Raw genomic sequence first — 19,813 nt, forward strand, 5'->3', positions numbered from 1 at the left:
CTGGTGTGAGCCTGGGTTTCTAGAGGAATCTTCTAACCATGGCTCTGCTTCTGGCTTGCCACCTGCAGTCTATTCTCAACACAAAATCTTTGATGACCACGGGAGCCAGAACTTGCCCCTGCCACTTCTCCAGCCCCTCCTCCTCACAAGGAAAGCACTGTCCTCAGCATGGGCCATTGTTACCTCTCCCATCTCCCCTCCTACGACCGCCCCAGGACCTCAGCACTTGCCATTTCCTATGCCTGGTCCGATGTTTCCAGCCTCCCTTTCAGGTCAGGGGGGCTGTTGTGGCTGAGTTCTGGCCAATGGAGGTGATGGATGCACCTCACACTCTAAATCTTCCCCAGTCTGCTGGCCAGAGGCAAAGGACCTACTAGATGATGGGGCCACAGGTGGACGAGCTTGGACACTGCAGGGTCAGGCAGAAGGTCATCACTGACCCGGGACATCCAGATTGGCCTCTGGGTGAGAAATGCAGGCCGGGTCCAGTTGCTGGAACTTTGGGACCTGTTTGTTACAGCAGCTAGCATTCTTACCCTGACTGAGACACATACACAGATAAACGCAAAATTGCCCCTGTGACAGTGCTCCAAGGGACACACAATGCCATTAGGTGGTGAAGAAGGGGCCCTTGTCTTGGTTCAGAGGCCGGAGATGGCTTCCCTGGGGAGGGGACATGAGAACTGAGACCTGAAGGGTAAGTGGGAATTGGCTTGTCACAGAGGAAAGGGAAGAGTGTCCCAGGCAGAGGCCCTGCAGCAGGAACAAAGTCACAGAGGAGTACCCGAGGAATGGAGGAACTGGGCAGGAGGCGGGGTGCGGCTGGAGAAAGGGTCGGGGAGGGCTTCTAGCATTTTCACGCCCATTTTCTCACTTAATGCTTAAAGCCACTCTTTAAAAGTGGGTTAGGGCTTCCCTGGTGGCGCAGTGGTTGAGAATCTGCCTGCTAATGCAGGGGACACGAGTTCGAGCCCTGGTCTGGGAAGATCCCACATGCTGCAGAGCAGCTGGGCCCCTGAGCCACAATTACTGAGCCTGCGCATCTGGAGCCTGTGCTCCGCAACAAGAGAGGCCGCGATAGTGAGAGGCCCGCGCACCGCGATGAAGAGTGGCCCCCGCTTGCCACAACTAGAGAAAGCCCTTGCACAGAAACGAAGACCCAACACAGCCATAAATAAATTAATTAATTAATTTAAAAAAAATCAACCAAGACACACTCATTTAAAAAAAAAAAAAGTGGGTTGACCCTACCCATTCTGCAGCTCAAGAAAATTAGGTTCTGAGGAGAGAGGAGACCAGTGGGTCAGCCAGGCAGAGCTGGGACCTAGGACCCGGCATGGTGGAGGGCCCAAGGAACCCGGGTCAACCCAGGCCGCTGCCCTGCCCGAGCGGCTGCCCTTGTCTGGGTCAGAACTTCCAGGCCAGGTGTCTCAATTTCCCCCCCTCCTGCTTTCCAGCACGTGTTCAGACCCCTCGGTGATGATGGGGGCCCCTCCCCGGGAGGAAGGCTGGCAAGGACATTGCTGGGGACCCAGGGTCAATCCGGACCAGGGCAGCACTAATTTGCATCCAAAAAGCCAGCTCCTGGAGGATGCACCGCCCACTGGGCCCCTAGGACGGTTCTTGGTGGTGGGGTGGGGTCTGTAGACCCTTTAACTGGTAGATTGAGCCCCAAGTAACAGATTTGACCAAGGCTGATGGCCTGAGCTGGAACATAATCGGGGGCGCCTGTCCAAACACAGCAGACCTGGCGGTGCCCTGAGCCTTCAAGGCAGAGCGGGGAAACCAGGAGAGGCAGTGGGGGGGGGCGGGGGGGGCAGGGGGGGCGAGAGAAAGAAGGGGGGAGGCATCCACCCACGCGGCCCTTCCCCCAGGACTTCTCAGAGCCTTCATCCCCTGCCGTGCACCGTGACCCCCAAGGGAGCGGCCACGCCACACAGGCGTTCCCAAACTGACTTGCCCACAGAACCTCTGCTGCAGGGGTGTCTCAGGAAACGAGTGCCACACAGAACAGAACCGGGAGCCCTGGCTTGTGCAAAAGACATGCTTGGACTCCAGCGGGCAGGTCCGGGTTGGCAGCCTCGCTCAGCAGCTTCGCCCTGTCACCCTCACTTCTCTGAGCCTTCACAGCAAGCTGGGGGCCCTCATCCCCAGTAGCACCAGGCTGAGCTGTGGAAACGCAGCTCCCTGCCCCGGTAACAGTATTACCTAGCCAGGTAATTGTGATCGATGCCGCCCATCTTTACATTGATTGGTTTGGACTAGTTAAGGATATCATTCACGTCACCATCGCACCCTGATGGTGCATCACCATCTCACCTCACCTTTAATACGTAAGTGAAAAAGGCAAATAGCGCTATCTAGGTTTGGCTTTCCTCAAGCTCGATCCATGAAAAACAATTAATTTTCATGGCCACTGTGGTTGTGAGAGACGGATGCTGGAGGGTGGTAAGCAGAGCCCCCCAAAGGGATGCCAGCCCCTTGCCGCCTGCAGCGGAACCACCTTGGGGGGTCACGCTGGCTTCACAGCAGAGCATCCAAAGGGTGTCCCCTCATTCCCCAGTTCCCAAGGCCATGGTTGGGTCAGCCAACAGCTCACGCAGGCGGCTGTGGATGCCCGCACCCCAGGCAGGAGGGAGCTGGAAGCTGTGACACCCCATTTTAAGGGGCCACCCATTAATTAATTAGGCCCAATGAATAATGCATGCTGCCTTGTGTATATTAATAGCGTATTTATACAGCGTGCTATGGATAGTATACGTCCTAGTCCGAACACCTCACAAATAATTCACAACCCACTCCTTCCCCGGGCTCCGGGGGAACCTGGCCAGTGCTTCGGCTGGGGCTCGTGGGTTGCTTCCAACAGCCAAATTTTACATTTCATTATAAATGGCTTTGCTGGGCATGTCGGTAACTTTTACATTTCCATCCACTTTATTATTAATGGCTTTCCCGAACTGTAGCAGCCCAACGCTGCACACGATGCGTTATAAATATTTGATCTGGCATCTATAGTCTGCCATTTATCATTTATAACGGGTTACAAAAACATTATAAAACATTTACCGCACATTTATAGATCATTTTTGGCTACCACGACGATGTGTTACAAATACATTATTAATCCTTCTCACGCCATTTATAGGAACCCCTTGTAATGGGGCCTGGCCCTCCTGTCCCATTACCAGCGCGCAGGGGCTGGCAGGGGCGCCAGGGAGCAGGACCAGGGCGGAAGGAAGCCTGGCCCTGACTCCAATGGCTGTGTGTCTTTGGCCAGATCACAGCACCTCTCTGTTCATAAAGCAGGTCACAGTGACAGACACCCTTCACTGAGCACTTCCTCCGTGCTCACAGTGCCCTGAGACTCAGGCGTTATTTTCACACCCCTTTTATAGATATGGAAGCAGAGGCAAGTGGTTTGCCCAAGGCCATAGTCAGGGAGCGCTGAGCTGGCCTCAGAGCCCTAGGGTGCCTCCAGAGTTACCTGCCCCAGGTCTGGGGGTGAGAGGTCAGTCAAGGCTGCCCCTGGCCTTGAAAGGAGGACTGGTGGAATCCAGGGGCGGAACACAGAGACTCAGGGTGAGGGTGCCCAGAGTGGGGGGTACCCAGGGTGGGTGGCCTGGGGCGGGGGGACCTGCACTCTGGCCTCTGACCTGGCAGCCCCCCAGCTCCTGCCGCCATGTGCCTTGCCATCCCAAAGGCTCTCCTGGCCACGCTCTGGCCTGTGGGCGCCTGGGGTGCCGTCTGTGATGTGGACCCGGGATGAAGGGGTCCAAGGGGTCTTTGGGACCCAGTGTCTCGGGAGGCCCCCAGGAGGCTGGCCCAGGTGTGCCAAGCAGGTGGCAGTCAGCAGCTGCTTCCTCCATCACAGGGGTCGGTGGGGGCCTGGGCTCTGCAGCCAGAAGTCCCGCCCCATCCCACTCCTCTCCCCGCGTGTGGCCTGTGGCCTCTCACTGAGCCCCACAGTCCCCTCCAGGCCACACTTGATACCCGGAGGGCAGAGACAGGAGACCAGGGCTGTGGGCACACCACCCACACGTGATGAGAGCTCTGTGCCCCGATGCAAGCTGACAAGCCGAGTCCTCACCTGGAAAACCCCTGCTCATCCTCCAGCTCCTACTCGACCCTCCACCTTCTTGAAATAGCCCTTCCCAACTCCCCCAGGCACGAGCCTTGTGGGGTCTGACCTCTGGTCCCCCTGGGGGCCCAGCCTGGGCCTGGACTGGGGAGACGGCTACAAGGTGAGACCTGGACTCCAGTTCTGTCTGCCTGTCCTCCTTCCCCAGGGAGGGATGGGGCGGGCAGGCCCTGGGAGAGCCCTCAAGCCACACCCCTCCCTGCCAAGACACCTGAAGTAACCCCACCACGGCCTGGGTCAGAGTTTTAAGTGGCTCTGAGGAAGGAAACAGGGGAGAGGGGAGGGTCCTGGTTCAGGACCCCGGGGCAGTTCTACCCCATGTGACCTTGGACAACTAACTGTGCCTTACTGCCCTCATCTGTGAATTGGGGCCATAAGCCAGCCCTCCCAGTGCGAACGTGGGGGCCCTGGTGCTGGGAACCCTCGGGGGGAGACCTGGGGGCCCTGGGGCCCCAGCTGCCCACGCCTCTCTGGCCCTCTGCCCGGCTGCTGGCTGTCTGGCCTGTTTGAAGGTCAGGGTTCACCCCTTCCCAGGACTGAACAGGAAGGAAACAGGTGAGCTCATCACCATGGCAACGCTGCACCTGGTCCCACCCTTCCCCACCTGCTGAAGCTGGTTGATGGGGTGCCCTTTGATCCTCCCTGGGGGGCCTCCCCTCCCCCAGAGCGAAGGGGACTGTGGGGTCCGGGCGGGACGCCTCGTTTTCTTGTCAGTGGGTGAGCGCAGCCCCTCTTAACAAGAGGGAGGCTGAGGCCCAGAGAGGGGAGCTCAGCTGCCAGGGTCACGTGCCAGGACAGGAGCCCAGGTGGGCTCCGCCCCGCCCCCTCCACCTCTCCTCCTTCCTGACACTCAAGGAGCCCCTTCCCCAACCTGACCTTGGACGGGTCAACTTCCCAGGCCTCGCAGGCTGTGAGCCAGGCGAGAGCAGCCCTGTGGAGAGCCCGGGGCTGGGGGCTGGGGTGGGACACCCGGGCTGACCTCACGTCTTTGCCCCAGCCCCCCGGCCCGACCCCACCGCGGCTCCCACGAGGTCCGGGTCTTTGGGATCTTGGAGGAGACTGGACTTCACTTCCTCCCTCACCTGCTCTGCACACCCCAGGCCAGGCAGACCCTGGCTGGATTGACAACTCCAACCACCCAGCCAGACCCCCACCTCCCAGTGTGGCATAGAGCGACAGAGAACACACAGCACCTGCAGGGAGAAGGCACCTGACCTTGGGTGCAAGAAGCCTTCCTGGAGAAGGTGCCACAGGAGCTGAGAGCTGATGGAGTGGGAGCTGGCACAGTGGGCAGTGACGGGGGAGAGCGGCCCCTGCAAAGGCCCTGTGGCAGGAGGGAACGTGGCAAGCTTGGGTTTCACAGTGGATGTGGCTGGGTGCTGAGCTGAGGCAGAAGAGTTGGGATCCAGAAGGTTCTACCTGGCTGTGCTCCTGTACCTTGGACCTCCCCGCTCAGCACCCAAGCCCCATTGCGCTCTGCGGGGCACGGGCTCTGGGTTCAGGCCCACACAGGGAGCTGGCACTCCAGCTCCCCACTCACGCTGTGTAGACAGGAGTAGGTCAGGTGGCCTTGACCCCAAGGGGGCTCACCCGGCCTCCAAAAGCCCACACTCACCCCACACACATGCACACCCACGCCCCTGCCCGCCATCCACTGGGCCCCCTGGGCCCCTCCTCCCCGAGGCCCTGGGCTGGGCGCACCTGTGTAAAATGGAGCTGGCTGGCTGGTGTTCATGGCTATGGGGACCATCCAAGGAGTGCTGCCCTGCACGGCCGCTCTGCCGGCACCTCCACGCACCACCGCCCATTTCCACGGGCCGTCCCCAAGGGTCCCGCTGCCCCCCACTTGCCAGGCAATGCTGCAGCGCCCAGGCTGGCAAGCACGGGTTCCGTGGGTACCGCCCGTGCACCAGCCACCCGCCCGCAGCCCCGCCAGGACGTCTGCCTTTGCCGCAGAAAGGCGAAGGTGGAGGGTAGTCGGAATCCCAGCTCCCCCAGAGCCAGGCCGCGTCCCACCCCCAGGCTCCCCCAGGCCTCGGCCCTGACATTGGTGGGACTGGGCAGGAAGGTGGTCCAAGGGCTCCCCCAGAGCCCGCCTCTGCCTGCTGGGCCCTCACACAGCCCAGTGTCATGGGTGAACTGCCCCAGCCCCCATCCTCCCAACCCCAGGGGGCCTGTGCTCCCCTGGCTCTGGGTGAGGCGGTGGCACTTTGGGGCATGCAGGTGTCCCAACAGCTGTCACCCAAGCCCAGATGGGCAGGGCCGTGGCATCCTGCAAGTGGCATGGCACTTCCTGGTAGGGCACCCAGGGCAGGAGGCAGGAGGGGGCCCTTCAGCTCCATGTCCCTCTCTGCAGGGACTGCAGTGGGGCAGGAGCTGCCAGGAGTGGCCAAAGGCCAGTTCCACGTGCCCCTGAGCAAGAGCCACACAACGGGGGCCAAGAAACAAGCCAGACGGGACAGGGGGTCCTGGGGCTCCACCAAGGAACGGGCAGGATCTGGACACTGACAGGCTGTCGTACAGGCAGTGGCATGCTGGCTGACGTGTCAGGGGCTCAGGGGCGTAGGGAGGCTGGTGAGAAGCCAGCACGGGGAGAAGGGAGGCTGGCAAGGCCGTGGCTGACCAGGGGCCTGTGGGGCTAGGGGCACAGCCCTGTCCCTGGTGGGCACGGAAGCAGTGACTGCCCCCCACCCCAGGGTCTGTCCAGCCTCAAGCAGGCCGGACGGAAGAGCCTGGGTCTGTCTTTAGCCTCAGCGCCCCCTGGTGGCCCCAGCTGAGCAGGAGCCGGGCAGACGGGGACCCTTTTGGGGGGTGGGGCACCAGAACCTAGGGGCCATCAGGGAGACTGGGGCTCTGCCAAGCGCTGGGCGCTGACGGGAGCAATGGGAGGCAGGAGTGGGACGCCATCTGCGTCGAGCCTGGATGGGGTTGGGACGGCATTGCCCTCAGATGAGGACACTGGCCTGGAGAAGCCAGTGCCGCCTGGGGGGACCCCGGGGCCCTCACTAGAGGGAGCACTGCCCCCTGCCCTCAGAGTCCCAGGGCCAAGTTCTCGGGCAGAGCCCCGCCCCCGTCCCCTGCCCCAGCACCGCAGCTCCACGGGGAATGCGCCCCCCAGTGGCTGCACTGTGCCAGCCCTCACCCCGTGGCCGGCACGCGGAGGCTTCCTGGAGCGATGCCCGAAGCTGAGGGTCTCGGGGAACTGAGGTCCTTTTTGGGGTGGGAGAGAAGACTGCTCTGCCGACCCCCAGCGAGCCCCGCTCCCTCCAGGAGCTGACGAGGCCGAGCCCGTGGGCAGAGAGCTCAGGGGCAGGGTGCGCCTGGGCACTGTCAGCTCTCCCCCAACCCCGATGCTGCCTGAAAGCGGGGAGCTGGGTGGAGGGCAGGGAGGAAGGGCCAAGACGGTGCCCAGCAGGCAGGCGCCCTCCTGTCTCCAGACGGACACCGCCACGTGCCCACCAGGAGCAGGCAGGCTGGCCGGGCCCCGGGGGCAGGGCTCCAAGCTCCCAGGTCCCACTCACTCCCGGGGTCTCCAAGGAGGCAAACCACACAGGCAGCAGCATCGGGGAGTTCAAAACATTTCATTTGAACCCAGCCCCTCGCCTCGACTGTCTAGGAGGTCAGCATCCCTCCCAGCTGGGCCGTGCCCCCGCCACTCCGCAGGCGGGACAGCCTCCGGGGCAGACGGCCCCCCCCACTGCTGGCCAGGGGCGGCTGGGCGTCGGCTCTGAGTGCTGGCCCTGCCTGCCTTGGCGCTCCCGGAGACCACCAGGGGACCAGGCGTGCAGTCGGGCCGCAGCCCGGGCTCACATCACAGCCTCCATGTGCAGGATCCTCAGGGCCTCGGAGACCTGGGCGCTGGTGTCCATCTGGCCGTACATGCCCACCAGGAAGGCCCGGTGCAGCAGCACAGCTGCATGCTCTGGGGACAGACGAAGACCCTGTCAGGATGCGCTGCCCTGACATCCTGGCCGCGGCGGCCAGGTCATCAGGCAGCTCTCAGAAGTGGAGCCTCTGGTCTTTCCCTGAGAGCCCGGGCCCGGGTACCGAGGCCTCCAGGGGCACCAGGGCCTGGGCGGGTGGGGTCGGGGCGGACTCACCCTGGCAGAGGAGGGTGTACTCCGGCAGGTTCCGGAGGGCCGTCTGTGCCACTTCAAAGTCCCGGCTGCCCAGGCAGTACATGAACGTGGGCAGGAAGTCGGCTGCGATGCTGAAAGAGCCACGTGCTCAGGTTGGCACCTCCCCCCGTGCCAAGACGGCCAAGGCCCCGACGCCTCCCCAGAGCCCCGTGCCAGGCCCCACCGGACAGGAGCAGCGGGAGGCCTGGCCCAGGGCACCGGGCGGCCCGCGGTGGCAGGTGACGTCGGCTCACCTGGGGTTGCTCTGGATGGAGCGCAGGGCCAGGCTGAAGGCCAGGCCGCGGCAGGACTCCTCAGCTGAGCTCATCAGCCGCTGCAGACTGGTCTGCGGGGCGGGGCGGGGCGGGGCGGTGTCAGCAGGGCCACCCTCCCGTGCAGGGGACCCCACTCCCTAAGACCCCAGCCCCCTCAACACCCCCGTCGCTGGGCCCTGGGACCTCAGGCCCCATGAAGCACACAGGAGCTCCAGCACAGAGTGGAGGAGCGGCCGCCTCAGTTCTGGGCGGGACTGTGGGCATCTGGGGCGAGGCCGGGGTCTGACGTGGCGCCCGCCCCCGAAGCCCAGCCGCTGAGGGCTGAGCGGGGGGCACAGCAGGAAGGAGGGTGGGGGCGGCGTCCCTGTCCAGGGCCCAGCGTGGTTTTGCCCTCCTGCCCCAGCCTCTGACACGTGTCCCAGTTCCTCCGGGCACGTGGCAGCTCCCGCACCGAGAAGAAGCCCAGGATCTCGGGTCTCCGCCGGGACATCTCGTCCAGGTCGCTCAGAACCTCCAACAGATCTAAAATGGGTAGAAAGCGTGCTGTGAGGGCCAGGCTGCAGCTGCTGGGCTTGGGGGCGAACCTGTCCCCCATGCAGTCCAGAGGCAGGAGGGGTGGAGTCCCGGGGCCAGAGCCTGTTGCCCCACAGCACACCTGCCGGGCAGGGACCCTGGCCCGGCCTCAGCACAGGCTCTGGCGGAGGAACCTGGGTCTACAGGTGCAGCACGGCTGCGCACAACATCAGCGCCAGTGCCTCCTGGAGCTCCCATAGCACCCCTAGTGTTTGCTCAGGCCAGGGGGCCCCCAGCCCCTTGGGACGGAAAGCACTGGGGGTGCCGCTGCCTTCCTAACTACCGAGCCAGCGACCCCAAACTGGAGGTGCTGGTCGACCAGGCTTTCAGAGGTTTCTGAGGGGCCCAGGGATCTGCATCTGCACCACGCTCCCCAGATGTCTGTCCTGGCTGCCCCGAGGCCACACTGCGGAAACATGGCCCTGCCCCTCCCCGCAGGTGGCCACCCAGGCCCTCGGCTCCCCCGTAGGGGACCAGGGGCTGTCGGCCAGCTCCCCGCCAGGCCCCTCTTCCTCGGTACCCACGGGGACTCCAGGGGTCCCCAGTGCCACTGGCCAGCAGAGGAGCCGCCCCCAGTCTCCAGCCCCACTTCTCCCCCCGACCCCCCCTCTACCCACCCCTATTCCCACTCTGAGGAAAGAGCCCAGCCCCTCCCGGGACCTGGCAGGGGCCCTGCTGTCTTCTGGATGCCCCACCCAGGAGAAGCCTGGACGGCCAAGGGCCGCTGTGGGACCCAGGATGCCGGAGGGACAGAAAGGGAGGCCACCACCCACCGCGGGGCCGACTGGGCCTGGGGGAGCCAAACCCCCAAACTTACCCTCGACCGTCTGGCCCCGGGAAAGCCTCTTCACATAGGGGGCCATTTCAGCTGCAGTCAGAGGGGTGAAGAGGGAGATGCTGACCAGAGGCAGGGGGCCAGCCGAGCTCTCGTCTGCAAGACAGGAGGCCAGCGCTGTCAGGTGGAGACGTGGACGGCCCGCCCCAGGCCACTGTCCAGAGGGCCTGAGAGCCCCGGACACACTCGACACCGAGGCCGCAGGATCCATGTGCGTAAGCGAGGGGCAGCCTTGCTGAGCAGCGCCCGGAATCACAGCGACCCCCAAAGATGCGGCCCCTGCCCTGGGCTGAGCACGGTGCCTGGTACACAACGGGCGCCCAATAGATGCGCTGAAACGATGAACCTGCTGGGAGCTGCCTGGGAGACGCGGCACTTCTCTCTCCAGCCTCTCACCCACCACGCTGTGCACGGGGCCTTCCCTGCTGCCCCCGGCACACAGCAGGTGCTCAATAAATGCGCCTGTGTGCAGAGCACTGTGCTAGGCGTGTCCGTGGACGGCCGAGAGTCACACTCAACACCAGCGACTTGGCAAAACCAGGGCAGAATGGCCGTGAAGGGCCAGCACCGGACCTGGGCCCCGGGGCACTCGGCCCGTTCACAAATCCACCGCGTGCCCGCTAGACACAATGCTGCAGGTGCCGGGTCGCCCCACTGTAGGGGCCACAGGATGGAGACGGGGACGAGGACAGAGAACAGAGAGACCTGGTTGGCCCCACAGAGGGCAGGTGCTGTAGGTCACGCTGGCCACAACATGACTCGGTGCTTTGCGCGTGTCACGGACCCGGGGCCAACGATGCCCAAGGGATGCCCAGGGCAGTCCAGCCTGCAGCCCCGGCCCCACTCACCCTCGCCCTCCTCGTCCAGGCCTCGGTCGGCCCTGCCGTCCCTGCTGGGAAGGCTCAGCCCCGCCAGCAACGACTTGAGCATCACCAGGTCACTGCTGTCGAAGGATAGGTCACTGGGGGAGCAAGGTTCTCCGTGAGGACCATGCCACAGGTGGGAGGCAAGCAGGGCCCCATGGGCAGGGGCTCAAGAGGTGCCCCGGGGGCCGAGGGAGGAGGACGCCAGCTCAGCATGGCCCCGGCGCAGACCCAGCATCTACAGCCCTGCCGCCCCGGGCCCCGGCGCCGTGGGCAGTGTCCATCCCCGCCACCACGCCCCTTGGGAGCTCCCAGCCCTGAGCGCCACCACGACGGGACCCGGCCGGAGAGGAGCCGTGCCAGATGCGCACACTCACTGGAGCGCGTCAGAGTGTTTCTGCAGGAAGGCGACGGCGGCCGGGGCGTTGCAGGTGATATACTTGTGGGTGAACTGCACGAACTTGCTGATGAAGGGGGCCAGGTGGCGGGAGGACTTCCTGTAGTTCTGCAAAGGGAAGCGCAAGGGGGGGAGCATTCAGGGCCTGAAGCATCCCGTCTTGCCCGCATCGTTCCCCCTGGGGCCTCACAGTACAGAGCCTGGACACCACCAACACGCTGCCCTCTGCCGGGCAGCATGTTAAGGTCCCTGAGGGTCAGGAGTGACCTTGTCCCTCATGAACCCTGAGGAGCGTGGGGTCTCCCCAGGCACGTGAGCAGCTGGGGGCCTCCCCCGGGTGAAGCTATCAGGCAGGCAGGTGGCCTGGCCCTGCCCCTGATGCAGCCAAGGGGCTGTGCCCTCACCCAGCCGCCTCAGGTGGACAAGGGGACGGACCCTCGGTCCTGGTCAGAAAGACCGGGGCTGCCAGAGTCGTGGGAGCAGGAGGGGGACGAGCCGAATGGGGAGAGAATTCAGAATGGTGGAGGGAGCAGGCAGGGCGAGCAGGGTCACCGGCTGAGAAGGGCGCAGGGAGAGGGACCAGGGCACCCGAGCCCTGGGGAATCCCGGGGCCCAGCGTCCGGAGGGTGGGCGGGGCACCCACCAGCAGCAGGCGGAGAAAGGAGAGCAGGCAGTCCCACAGCGCCCCCTGGTGCTCGCTCTGGAACACCCGCGGCTGCAGCAGCTCCAGGATGCCCAGCACGTGCAGGAAGAAGGTCAGGTGGTTCTGCTGCCGGAACTCCTGGAAGTTGAGGTGGTTGCGGCCGTGCAGGAGGGCGGCGATCATGGGCAGGTGCCTGCGGGCGATGCGTGCGCTCGGTGGTCCTGGGCCGTCTCCCGCAGCCCCCCTCCCCCCGCGGGCCGATATCAACTTGCACGTGGAGACCACCCGGAGCCCGCTAACCCCCACCGTGATGCTCTGGGCCCCTCACCTGACCCACCCTCTCCCGCGTCCACCAGGCCCCTGCCCCCGAGACTCCGCTTAGCCAGGAAGCAGCCGAGGCCCTGGCTGCCCGTGACGACACCACCAGTGTCCGTCCACCCGCTCTTAGCCGCAGAGCCCGCCTCAAAGGAACGCCTGGTGTGGGAGCCGCTCCAGGCTGGGGCGGGGCGGGCACCCTGCCGGCGAGCTCTGCCCACTCAGGTTGCAGGTGGGACAGGCCAGGCGGTACCTGAGCAGCAGGATGGGGTGGGCCACAGCCAGCTTCCGACAGGCCATGTTGGCGTCGGCCACGCGGTTCTCGGCCGCCCGGGAGTCGCTGGTGTCCGCGAGGAGGGTGATGAAGCGGTGAATGAGGGCGTCCAGCTGAGAGGGACGGGGGTGGTCAGAGCCGGGGCCGCCCGCCCCCCGCTGAGTCCGCTGCCCGCCACTGCAGGGGCTACGATGGGGCTCACCGGGCAGCGTGTGCACCCCTGCTCCAAGGTCCCCGGACCCCAAGGCCCTGGCATGGTCCCTAAGGACCTACGCAGCGACCCAGAGAAACCTGTTCCCCCAGTGCTTTCTGATGCTCCTGGGGGTCAAACAGTGGCCAGAGCTCCCAGCCAATCTCAGCACTTGGTGTGTGAGGTCACCCTCTCCGCACAAACAGAATAAAAGCCCTACATTAGCTCGGGTGAGAAAAACCAACCTTACAAATAAAGCATAATTTCAGGTGTGTAAAACAAGTAACACACAAAACTGGAAGGAAGCACAACTGGAAAAACATCAACTTCCCTCCCCGTCCCGAGAAGCAGGGCAGGCGGCAGATCCGACTCCAGGGTCCAGCCCAGGGAACATGGGCAGGGGGCCCACCAGACACCCCTCCCCCCACCATCACCCAAGGGAGGTGAAGGCAGATGCCACACAGACCCGCACACGGAGGCCCCACGCTGGGCCAAAGGCCAGTGCCACGGCAGGCAGCCAGGAAGGGATGGGGGTGCTGGGACGCATGCGACACCGTCACACACGCACCACGCAGCCTGTTGTAGTCAACGGTCCCTTATCAGGGAACGAGGGAGACACCCACTCTCCTCTGCTCCACACCCAGAGGACTTCTTGGAGGAGAGAAAGATCGTTTCCAGACCCTTCGAGAGGTTGGACAGGCAAGGGTGGCAGGGCAGGCTCTGCCCTCAGACATGCCATCGACACTCACCAGGTGCCTTTTTTGTCTTTAGATCTGAGAAAAGGCATTTCTCTACCTCCCAGTTGGCGTTTCTACCTCCAAGTGAAGGACAAAGGCGGCCCGATGACCCCACAGGGCTTTACCTTGCAGACGCTGCTGCCGGCGGCCCCTTCGCTGTGCAGCAAGACGTCAGGCACAGGCACCCGGAGGTCTGGCCGCTGCAGGTAGAGGTGCACGAGCAGGTCTCGGCAACGCCTGCCCAACACGCTGCGAGAGACCAGAGACCAGAGTCGGGGTGGCCGTGGGACCAGGGAGCCGCTGTTCCCACTGCGGGCTGCGTGCAGAGCTGGTGTGCCAGGCCCCTCACCCCTACCCCACCCCCACTGGCGGCCTGGGCTCATTCCCACGGTGCTCACATCTGAGCCACGGCCTCCCATCACACAGGCAAGGGGACAGGCGGGGGCTCCGGAGCCCGGGCTCCAGCACCCTCACCTGTCAGCCCACTGCTGGATGCAGCCCGTCAGGTGCACCGCCACCTTTCTGATGCCCTCGTCGTCACCGCGGCAGCAGCTGAGCAGCAGGGGCAGCCGGGCCTGGAGGAGGCTGCAGGCGCTGGCGTCCCCATCCTGGCTCCTGGTCTCTGCCTCCGCCAGGATCAGCTCCACCAGGCCGATGAGCTCCGGGGCCTGGACCCGCAGCACCAACTCCTCCCGCCGCTTCTGCAGCCGGGCACCGCCAGTCAGGCCCGGGCACGACGGGCGCGATGGGCGCGCCCGCGTCTCGCCATGTCCACCCGCCACCCCACCCTGCGGGCAGGGGACACCCCAAAACCTGCCTGAGGGGTACGCTGGTCCCTGCCCTGCCAGATTCGAGGAATGTGGATGCAGGCCCAGAGGAAGTCCAGGGAGGCCGAGGGGTCAAACCTGGAGGACGCGAGGCGGCTCGGCTGAGCGCGAGGCACGTCTCCAGGCGGAGGGAGGCGGGGGCTGGGGCGGGGCGCTCCCTGCCGGCCGAGGGCCCAGGTCAGCTGTCAGGGGACGCGGGCTGCCCCACCTGGCCTCTCTGCAGCTCACGGTGGCAAAGCTAAGGTCGGCCCCGCCCCACCCCACGCTTGCAGCCGCGCACAGGGGCCTCTGGTGCCCCCGCAGCACAGCACGGACGCCAGCCATTCACACGACCGGAGGACAGTGAACCCGACTGTCTGCCTGCTGGTCACCCAGAGAAGGGACACCGGGCCAGGCAAGAGAGCCCCGGTTCCTGAGGAAGCCGGCGGGGAAGGGTGCTGGATCAGATCCCCGCAAGGCCCCCGACGCTGCCCCCTGAACGCGGCTCCCGGAGGAGTCTGGGCAGGGCAGCCGCCACGTGGCACCCCAAGGCCCACACTGCCTGCGGCAGGAACAGACCTACCGGTGGGGGACAGGTATCTGGGGGACTCACCTCTCCTCCCGGCTCTTGCCCAGCAGGACGTGGATACACTGGTGCAGCGTGGGCCAGCCGGACTGGTGCGTGAGCAGGGCTAAGAGGTAGGGTCGGAAAGACGGCACCTGCGGCCCGGGAGGGCCTTTGCCCTGGGGAGGGAGGAAACCTGGGATGGTGCCCGCCGGGCTGATAGCTCCGCCGGGTAGCGTCAGCAGATGACAGCCCACGTGTGCCGGCACAGAGCAGAGGAAAGCGTCCGTTTTGAGGCAGATCCGAGGCTCCCGCCCGGGAAGCCACCCAGCCCGGCCGGTCACTCCGCAGATTAAACACGGGCTGAGCTGCATCCACTCCTCAGAGACCAGGAGACACGCGAGCAAAACCCTGGGCGTGGGAACGCCTGGGCGGGCGGGGGGCGCGGAAGCATGACTGCCGCGGTCAGAAGCGCAGACCCGCCAGCGCGCGGCGCCATCACGGGCAGGGGTTGCCCAGCCCCTCCCCCGCGACCTGGTCAGTGTATCCTCACCTTCCCCACAGCCAGATGAGCTGGGGACCCCGCCACCCCCGCAGAGCCCTGACGTGGGCTCCGACCCCTCAGAGAACCCCACCCCTCGTCAGGGGGTGCTGAGCTCCACTCCCCCTACCGTCTCATGCCCTGTGAGGACCTGAGCCCACAAAGGACCAACCCACCCCCCGCCCGCCTCCGTGACCAGATCTGGCCAGTTGTGGTGACCCGCTCAGAGGAAACGTGGGACCTGTCTGGCCACTGAGACCCAGGCCTCGGATCTGCTGGAAGCGACAGAGAGGCAGCCCCCCCCCCCCGCCCGGGGCCGCCACGTGGACTGTGGCCCAGGGTGCCGGGTCCGCGTGAGGCCCACCTTGCTCTGGGAGAACAGCAGCCGCTGCTGCAGGTCAGGGCAGCTGCTGATCACCTCGGGGTCCAGCATCTCCAGCCAGTCGACGAGGAGCCCCGAGCAGGGTCCCAGCCGCACAGCCTCCAGGCTGCAGGGCAGGTGGGGTGGGCTCAGATGCGGCCGGCCAGGGCCGCACCCCGCCCCCCCTCCCAGCTGGCCACCGCCCCGCTGGCTTACCTGCAGCCGTCAGAGTCCTGCTTCCCCAGGGCCGGGGGCTCCCCCTTCTCCTGCAGCAGCAGTGAGCTCACCACGGCCACGGGCCCCGAGGCCGGGAAGGCGGAGGCCGCGGAGAAGAGCGCGGCCAGCAGCTCCTCCAGGTGAGGCGACCTCACGGCGACCAGACCCCGGAGGACTGAGGGGGGCAGAGAGGGCACCTGTGTCACTCCAGCTCAGGGGGCCACCGGACTCCAGGACAGACAGCCCCGCCCCCAGGCCCTGTTCTGGGGGCGCCCAGGAGAGGGACCTGTGTGCGGGGTGGCGAGGCGGGGTCTTTGTGGCGCCTGGGGCCCGAGTACCTTTGCTGATGAGCTCGGGCTCCACGTCACACCCCTCCCCAGACTTGAGGGTGGCGGTGATGGCGCGGATGGTGGAGCTGACCACTTCCGGGTCCCCGCGGAACGTCAGGGCCTCCGCCAGGTGCAGGAACCCGCTCCGCACTGCAGGAGAGCGCCGTGTGACCCATGGGACTCCTGCCAGGGGTGCCGGGCAGGCGACTCCCCTCGGCTCCCACACGTACGCTCCCCTCTGGGGGGCCTCCCCAGTGCCCCGACCCCCAAACCGCTGGGCCCCACTCACCCCGACGCCACCCGGGACCCCTCTGGGAACAAGGCCCTGGTCCCCCTGACGCGACGGCAGAGAGCCCAGGACCCCCGCCGGCGCCATCGACCCTGTCTCACCATCGCTAATCCGGCGTCGTGCCGAGTACTGGGCGGCAAACAGCTTGAGCTGGGCCTGCAGGGGCCCGGCCTCCACGGCGGGGCTGTCCAGCCACTGCAGGGTCTGCACGAGCACTTTGAGGAAGCGCGACGAGAAGCCGGTGTCCTGGGGCACGCAGCGCTGGGGACAGCGCAGCACGGCTCAGACAGGGCTGGGCGGGGCCGTCCCGCCTGCCACAGCGGGGGCCCCTCCAGCGCCCGTCCCCGCAGCCCGCGAGGGGTCTGCTGCCGCCCGTCCCCACGGGGCGCAGAAAGAAAACGATCGAGGAGGTAGCACGCACGTGGGCGCACACAGGGGCAGGTAAGGTGAACGTGGCAGAACCACTGAACCCAGGTGGTGGATGCGGGGAAAGCCCAACACGCTCCCGCCCTGCTCACGGGAAGTTTCTGTCACGCAAGCAGCGCATCTACCCCCAGATCCGCAGCAAAAGCTGCGTCTCTTCACTTGGGAGCAAGAGACGAGGCCCACAAGACAGCGTCAGGACCCCCGGTCAGCCGGGGCCCCAGCAGGCCTGGCCACAGAAGCCGAGCCCGGGGAGACGGGACAGGAGGCGGAGCCCGGGCGCGGGGACCCGGGGGGCGGGGCGCGGGGCTGTGCCAGGGCCCACCTGGTACCGGCAGAGCTGACGCATCAGAGGGCAGGCGAGGACGTGGTTCTGGTGCATGGCCATGGCCAGGGCGCCGCCGGGCGGGGAGTGCAGCAGGGTGGCGAGGGCCTGCAGGAGGCGCACCGCGACGCCCGGCACCTCGGGGCTCCCCTGGCGGACTCGCGCCAGCTCCCGGCCCAGGGCCTGCTGCAGCGCCAGGGCTACAGGGCGCGCGCTGGAGCTCTGCCACCGCGGGCTCGGGCTCAGCGGGAAGATCTGGTGAAAGGCAGCCATCAGGACCGCGCGGCTGGCAGGTGGGGCCTTCCCCGAAGAGCCCTCCTCTCACCCCACACCCCGACCCCACGGAGGCTGCCGGCAGTTGGCACTGGCGTGCCCGGTCCCCAGCAGACTCTCCAGAGGGGCACGGGGTGGGGGCCAAGGACTGGGACGAGGCCCGTGGCAACAGGCCCAGGAAAGAGCGCGTGGACCTGTGCACACACGTGCGCATAGAGGTGTGTAAGCGTAAAGACGGAAACTGCGCACAGCTGCTCTGCAGCGCCTGTCACTGTGAGGAGGGGGCGAGAACACACGTGCCCAGGGAACCCCCGGCCGTGGATTCCAGGCGGGAGGAGGGACCGGGGAGGGAGGGTGTCCCGTACCTGCAGGAGCATGCCGGCCAGGTCGTCCTCGGGGCCCAGAACCCGCACCTGTGTCACGGCCCGGGTCCTGCCCTGGCCCGGTGGCTGCTCTGGGCTGCTTTTGGGTTTCGGCGTCTCCGTGCTGTCTGCAGGCAAGGAGGAGCAGGTCGGCTGAGAAGCCATCACGGCCAGCTGTGGCGGGGACCTTGCCAACCAAGGCCAGGCTCGCCCGGCGGCCCACCGCCCCGACAGGGGCTGGCTCACAGGCCCTGCAGAGGGCTCTCACCCCAGGACCCCCAGCCTCGCCAGGCCTTCTGAGGCCCACGAGGAACAGGGCCCGTAAACAGAAGCCCGGACGCCGGCCAGAAGCAAACGCTTCCCGAGTGGCCGTGCGAGCCGGGATGGGTGGGTACCTCGCCGGGCGGGCAGGGAGGCTGTGAGCAGGGAGTGGAAAGTCTGGCCTCCGGACGCCCCTCGCTCGTGCTGGACCTCGACCAGGTGAGCCATGTAATCTGCGGGGGGGCAGCCATGGGTAAACACGGGCCCCCAGGGAGGAGGGAAGCTCTCCGCACAGCGCCCGCAGAGCTCCAAGCCTCCCCAGGACCCGGGAAGCTGGGCGACAGGGTCTTTCCGCAGAGAACCAGGCAGCGCCCACAGCTCCCTCCACCCTCCAACCCGAGCGGTGGACGCAGCTCCACCTCCCAGCTCGCAGCCCCTGCCCCGGGGCTGTTCCACTCCACCCACAGCCTGGCTCCCGGACCGCAGCCCCGCGGCGGGCCCGGGGTGCTCGGCCGAGGACCCCGGCTCTCACTCTTGTCCATGATGTTCTGCTCCAGGGTCTGGGGGTCGTGGGCCACCGCCTGGTCCAGATACTGGAGAAGTTTGCTCATGCTGGACACGGGGATGCCGAAGGACTGCACGAACAGCAGCAGCTGCTGGGGCTCCAGGTCCTGCAGGGCTGAGGGCGGCTCTCACTCAGGGACCGCCGCCGGGGACCCTGGCCCGCGGGGCCTGGCGGGGCCCAGGGCCCAGAGGGCAGCTCCAAGTGTGGCTGGTGGGTCCTCAGGCCCCCCACCCTGCATCCTGAGGCTGCAGGCCAGCCCTGCGCTCCCTCCAGCTCAGAGTCAAGGCTCCCCTAAGCGTGTCCTGCTGTGCTTCCCAAGCCAACCCACCCTCCAGCCAAGCCACCCCCCAAACTGCCCGGCCTGCCACCCCCGCTGGATACCACGCTGACCACCACCGGATGCCCTTCCTCCTTGCCGCAGGCTGCCCAAGGCCACTCTGCGTCCCAGAACCAGCTCCGAGGCCCCAGCCCCTCCTCCTCCCCTCCGAATTCCTGGACCACTTGGTCTTCGTTCCTCCTCCAGCACCGCTTCTCACTGGAGGCCCTTGGCCTCCCCGCCGGACCACAAGGGCTTGTGGGCAGCTGTCAGCGCACTGACAGATCCACAAACGTCTGCTGAATAAAAGACGCCCCGGAACCCACCAGAGGCCCCCGAGCCGTCCTCTCTCATCCGCAACAGCTAGAACACACGCCCAGGCCCGCAGCAGGAGGCAAGACCTGGTCCTCCCCGCCCGAGCCCCGCCCAGGCCATACCAGCGTCCACCAGGCGCGGGACCTCCGAGCGGATCATGCGCAACTTCAGCCAGTCGGGCAGCAGCAGCGCCTCTTCCGACGTGTCCACCAGGAAGGCCGTGGGCAGGGGCTTCTTCTCTGGGAACCAGATGTCCAGCAGCGCCTGGAACTCACCGTCACCAGCTTTGGGAGAGACAACAGGGCAAGCACCAGGGCCGGCTCAGTGAGGCCTTCCCAGACCTCGCCACCCTAGGAGCTCCGGCCGCACCGAAGGCTGAAGGCCGAGGCCAGCGCGTCCTCGGTTTATAGGTGCGAACTGGGGCTTCAGAGGATGGAGAAGAATCTACCGAGAGCTGAGCGCAGCCCAGCGGCAGAGGCTTTGTGCAGTTGACTTGTGTAATCCTCAC

General features: G+C 65.9%; 1 protein-coding gene across 6 annotated transcripts in view; it reads right to left on the reverse strand.

Moving 5' to 3' along the window:
- Positions 1-7,700: 7,700 nt before the first annotated feature.
- The window catches only part of INTS1 (integrator complex subunit 1), a 29,145-nt gene continuing 17,032 nt past the window's right edge, over positions 7,701-19,813 (reverse strand). For all 6 annotated transcript variants that reach the window (XM_057529204.1, XM_057529202.1, XM_057529206.1 and 3 more), the window contains 22 exons: positions 19,428-19,589; positions 18,642-18,788; positions 18,244-18,342; positions 17,852-17,976; positions 17,214-17,468; positions 16,567-16,726; positions 16,186-16,326; positions 15,848-16,022; positions 15,635-15,758; positions 14,778-14,908; positions 14,176-14,263; positions 13,833-14,059; positions 13,484-13,607; positions 12,411-12,544; positions 11,843-12,035; positions 11,180-11,307; positions 10,788-10,900; positions 9,922-10,035; positions 8,983-9,053; positions 8,511-8,602; positions 8,239-8,348; positions 7,701-8,060 (listed from right to left, as the gene is read on the reverse strand). In XM_057529204.1, coding sequence (XP_057385187.1) covers positions 7,945-8,060; positions 8,239-8,348; positions 8,511-8,602; positions 8,983-9,053; positions 9,922-10,035; positions 10,788-10,900; positions 11,180-11,307; positions 11,843-12,035; positions 12,411-12,544; positions 13,484-13,607; positions 13,833-14,059; positions 14,176-14,263; positions 14,778-14,908; positions 15,635-15,758; positions 15,848-16,022; positions 16,186-16,326; positions 16,567-16,726; positions 17,214-17,468; positions 17,852-17,976; positions 18,244-18,342; positions 18,642-18,788; positions 19,428-19,589 — 3,029 coding nt within the window. In that variant the 3' untranslated portion in view covers positions 7,701-7,944. The remainder of the gene's footprint in view (positions 8,061-8,238; positions 8,349-8,510; positions 8,603-8,982; positions 9,054-9,921; positions 10,036-10,787; positions 10,901-11,179; positions 11,308-11,842; positions 12,036-12,410; positions 12,545-13,483; positions 13,608-13,832; positions 14,060-14,175; positions 14,264-14,777; positions 14,909-15,634; positions 15,759-15,847; positions 16,023-16,185; positions 16,327-16,566; positions 16,727-17,213; positions 17,469-17,851; positions 17,977-18,243; positions 18,343-18,641; positions 18,789-19,427; positions 19,590-19,813) is intronic.

This window comes from Balaenoptera acutorostrata, chromosome 15 (assembly GCF_949987535.1).
Source record: "Balaenoptera acutorostrata chromosome 15, mBalAcu1.1, whole genome shotgun sequence".
Classification (NCBI taxonomy): domain Eukaryota; kingdom Metazoa; phylum Chordata; class Mammalia; order Artiodactyla; family Balaenopteridae; genus Balaenoptera; species Balaenoptera acutorostrata.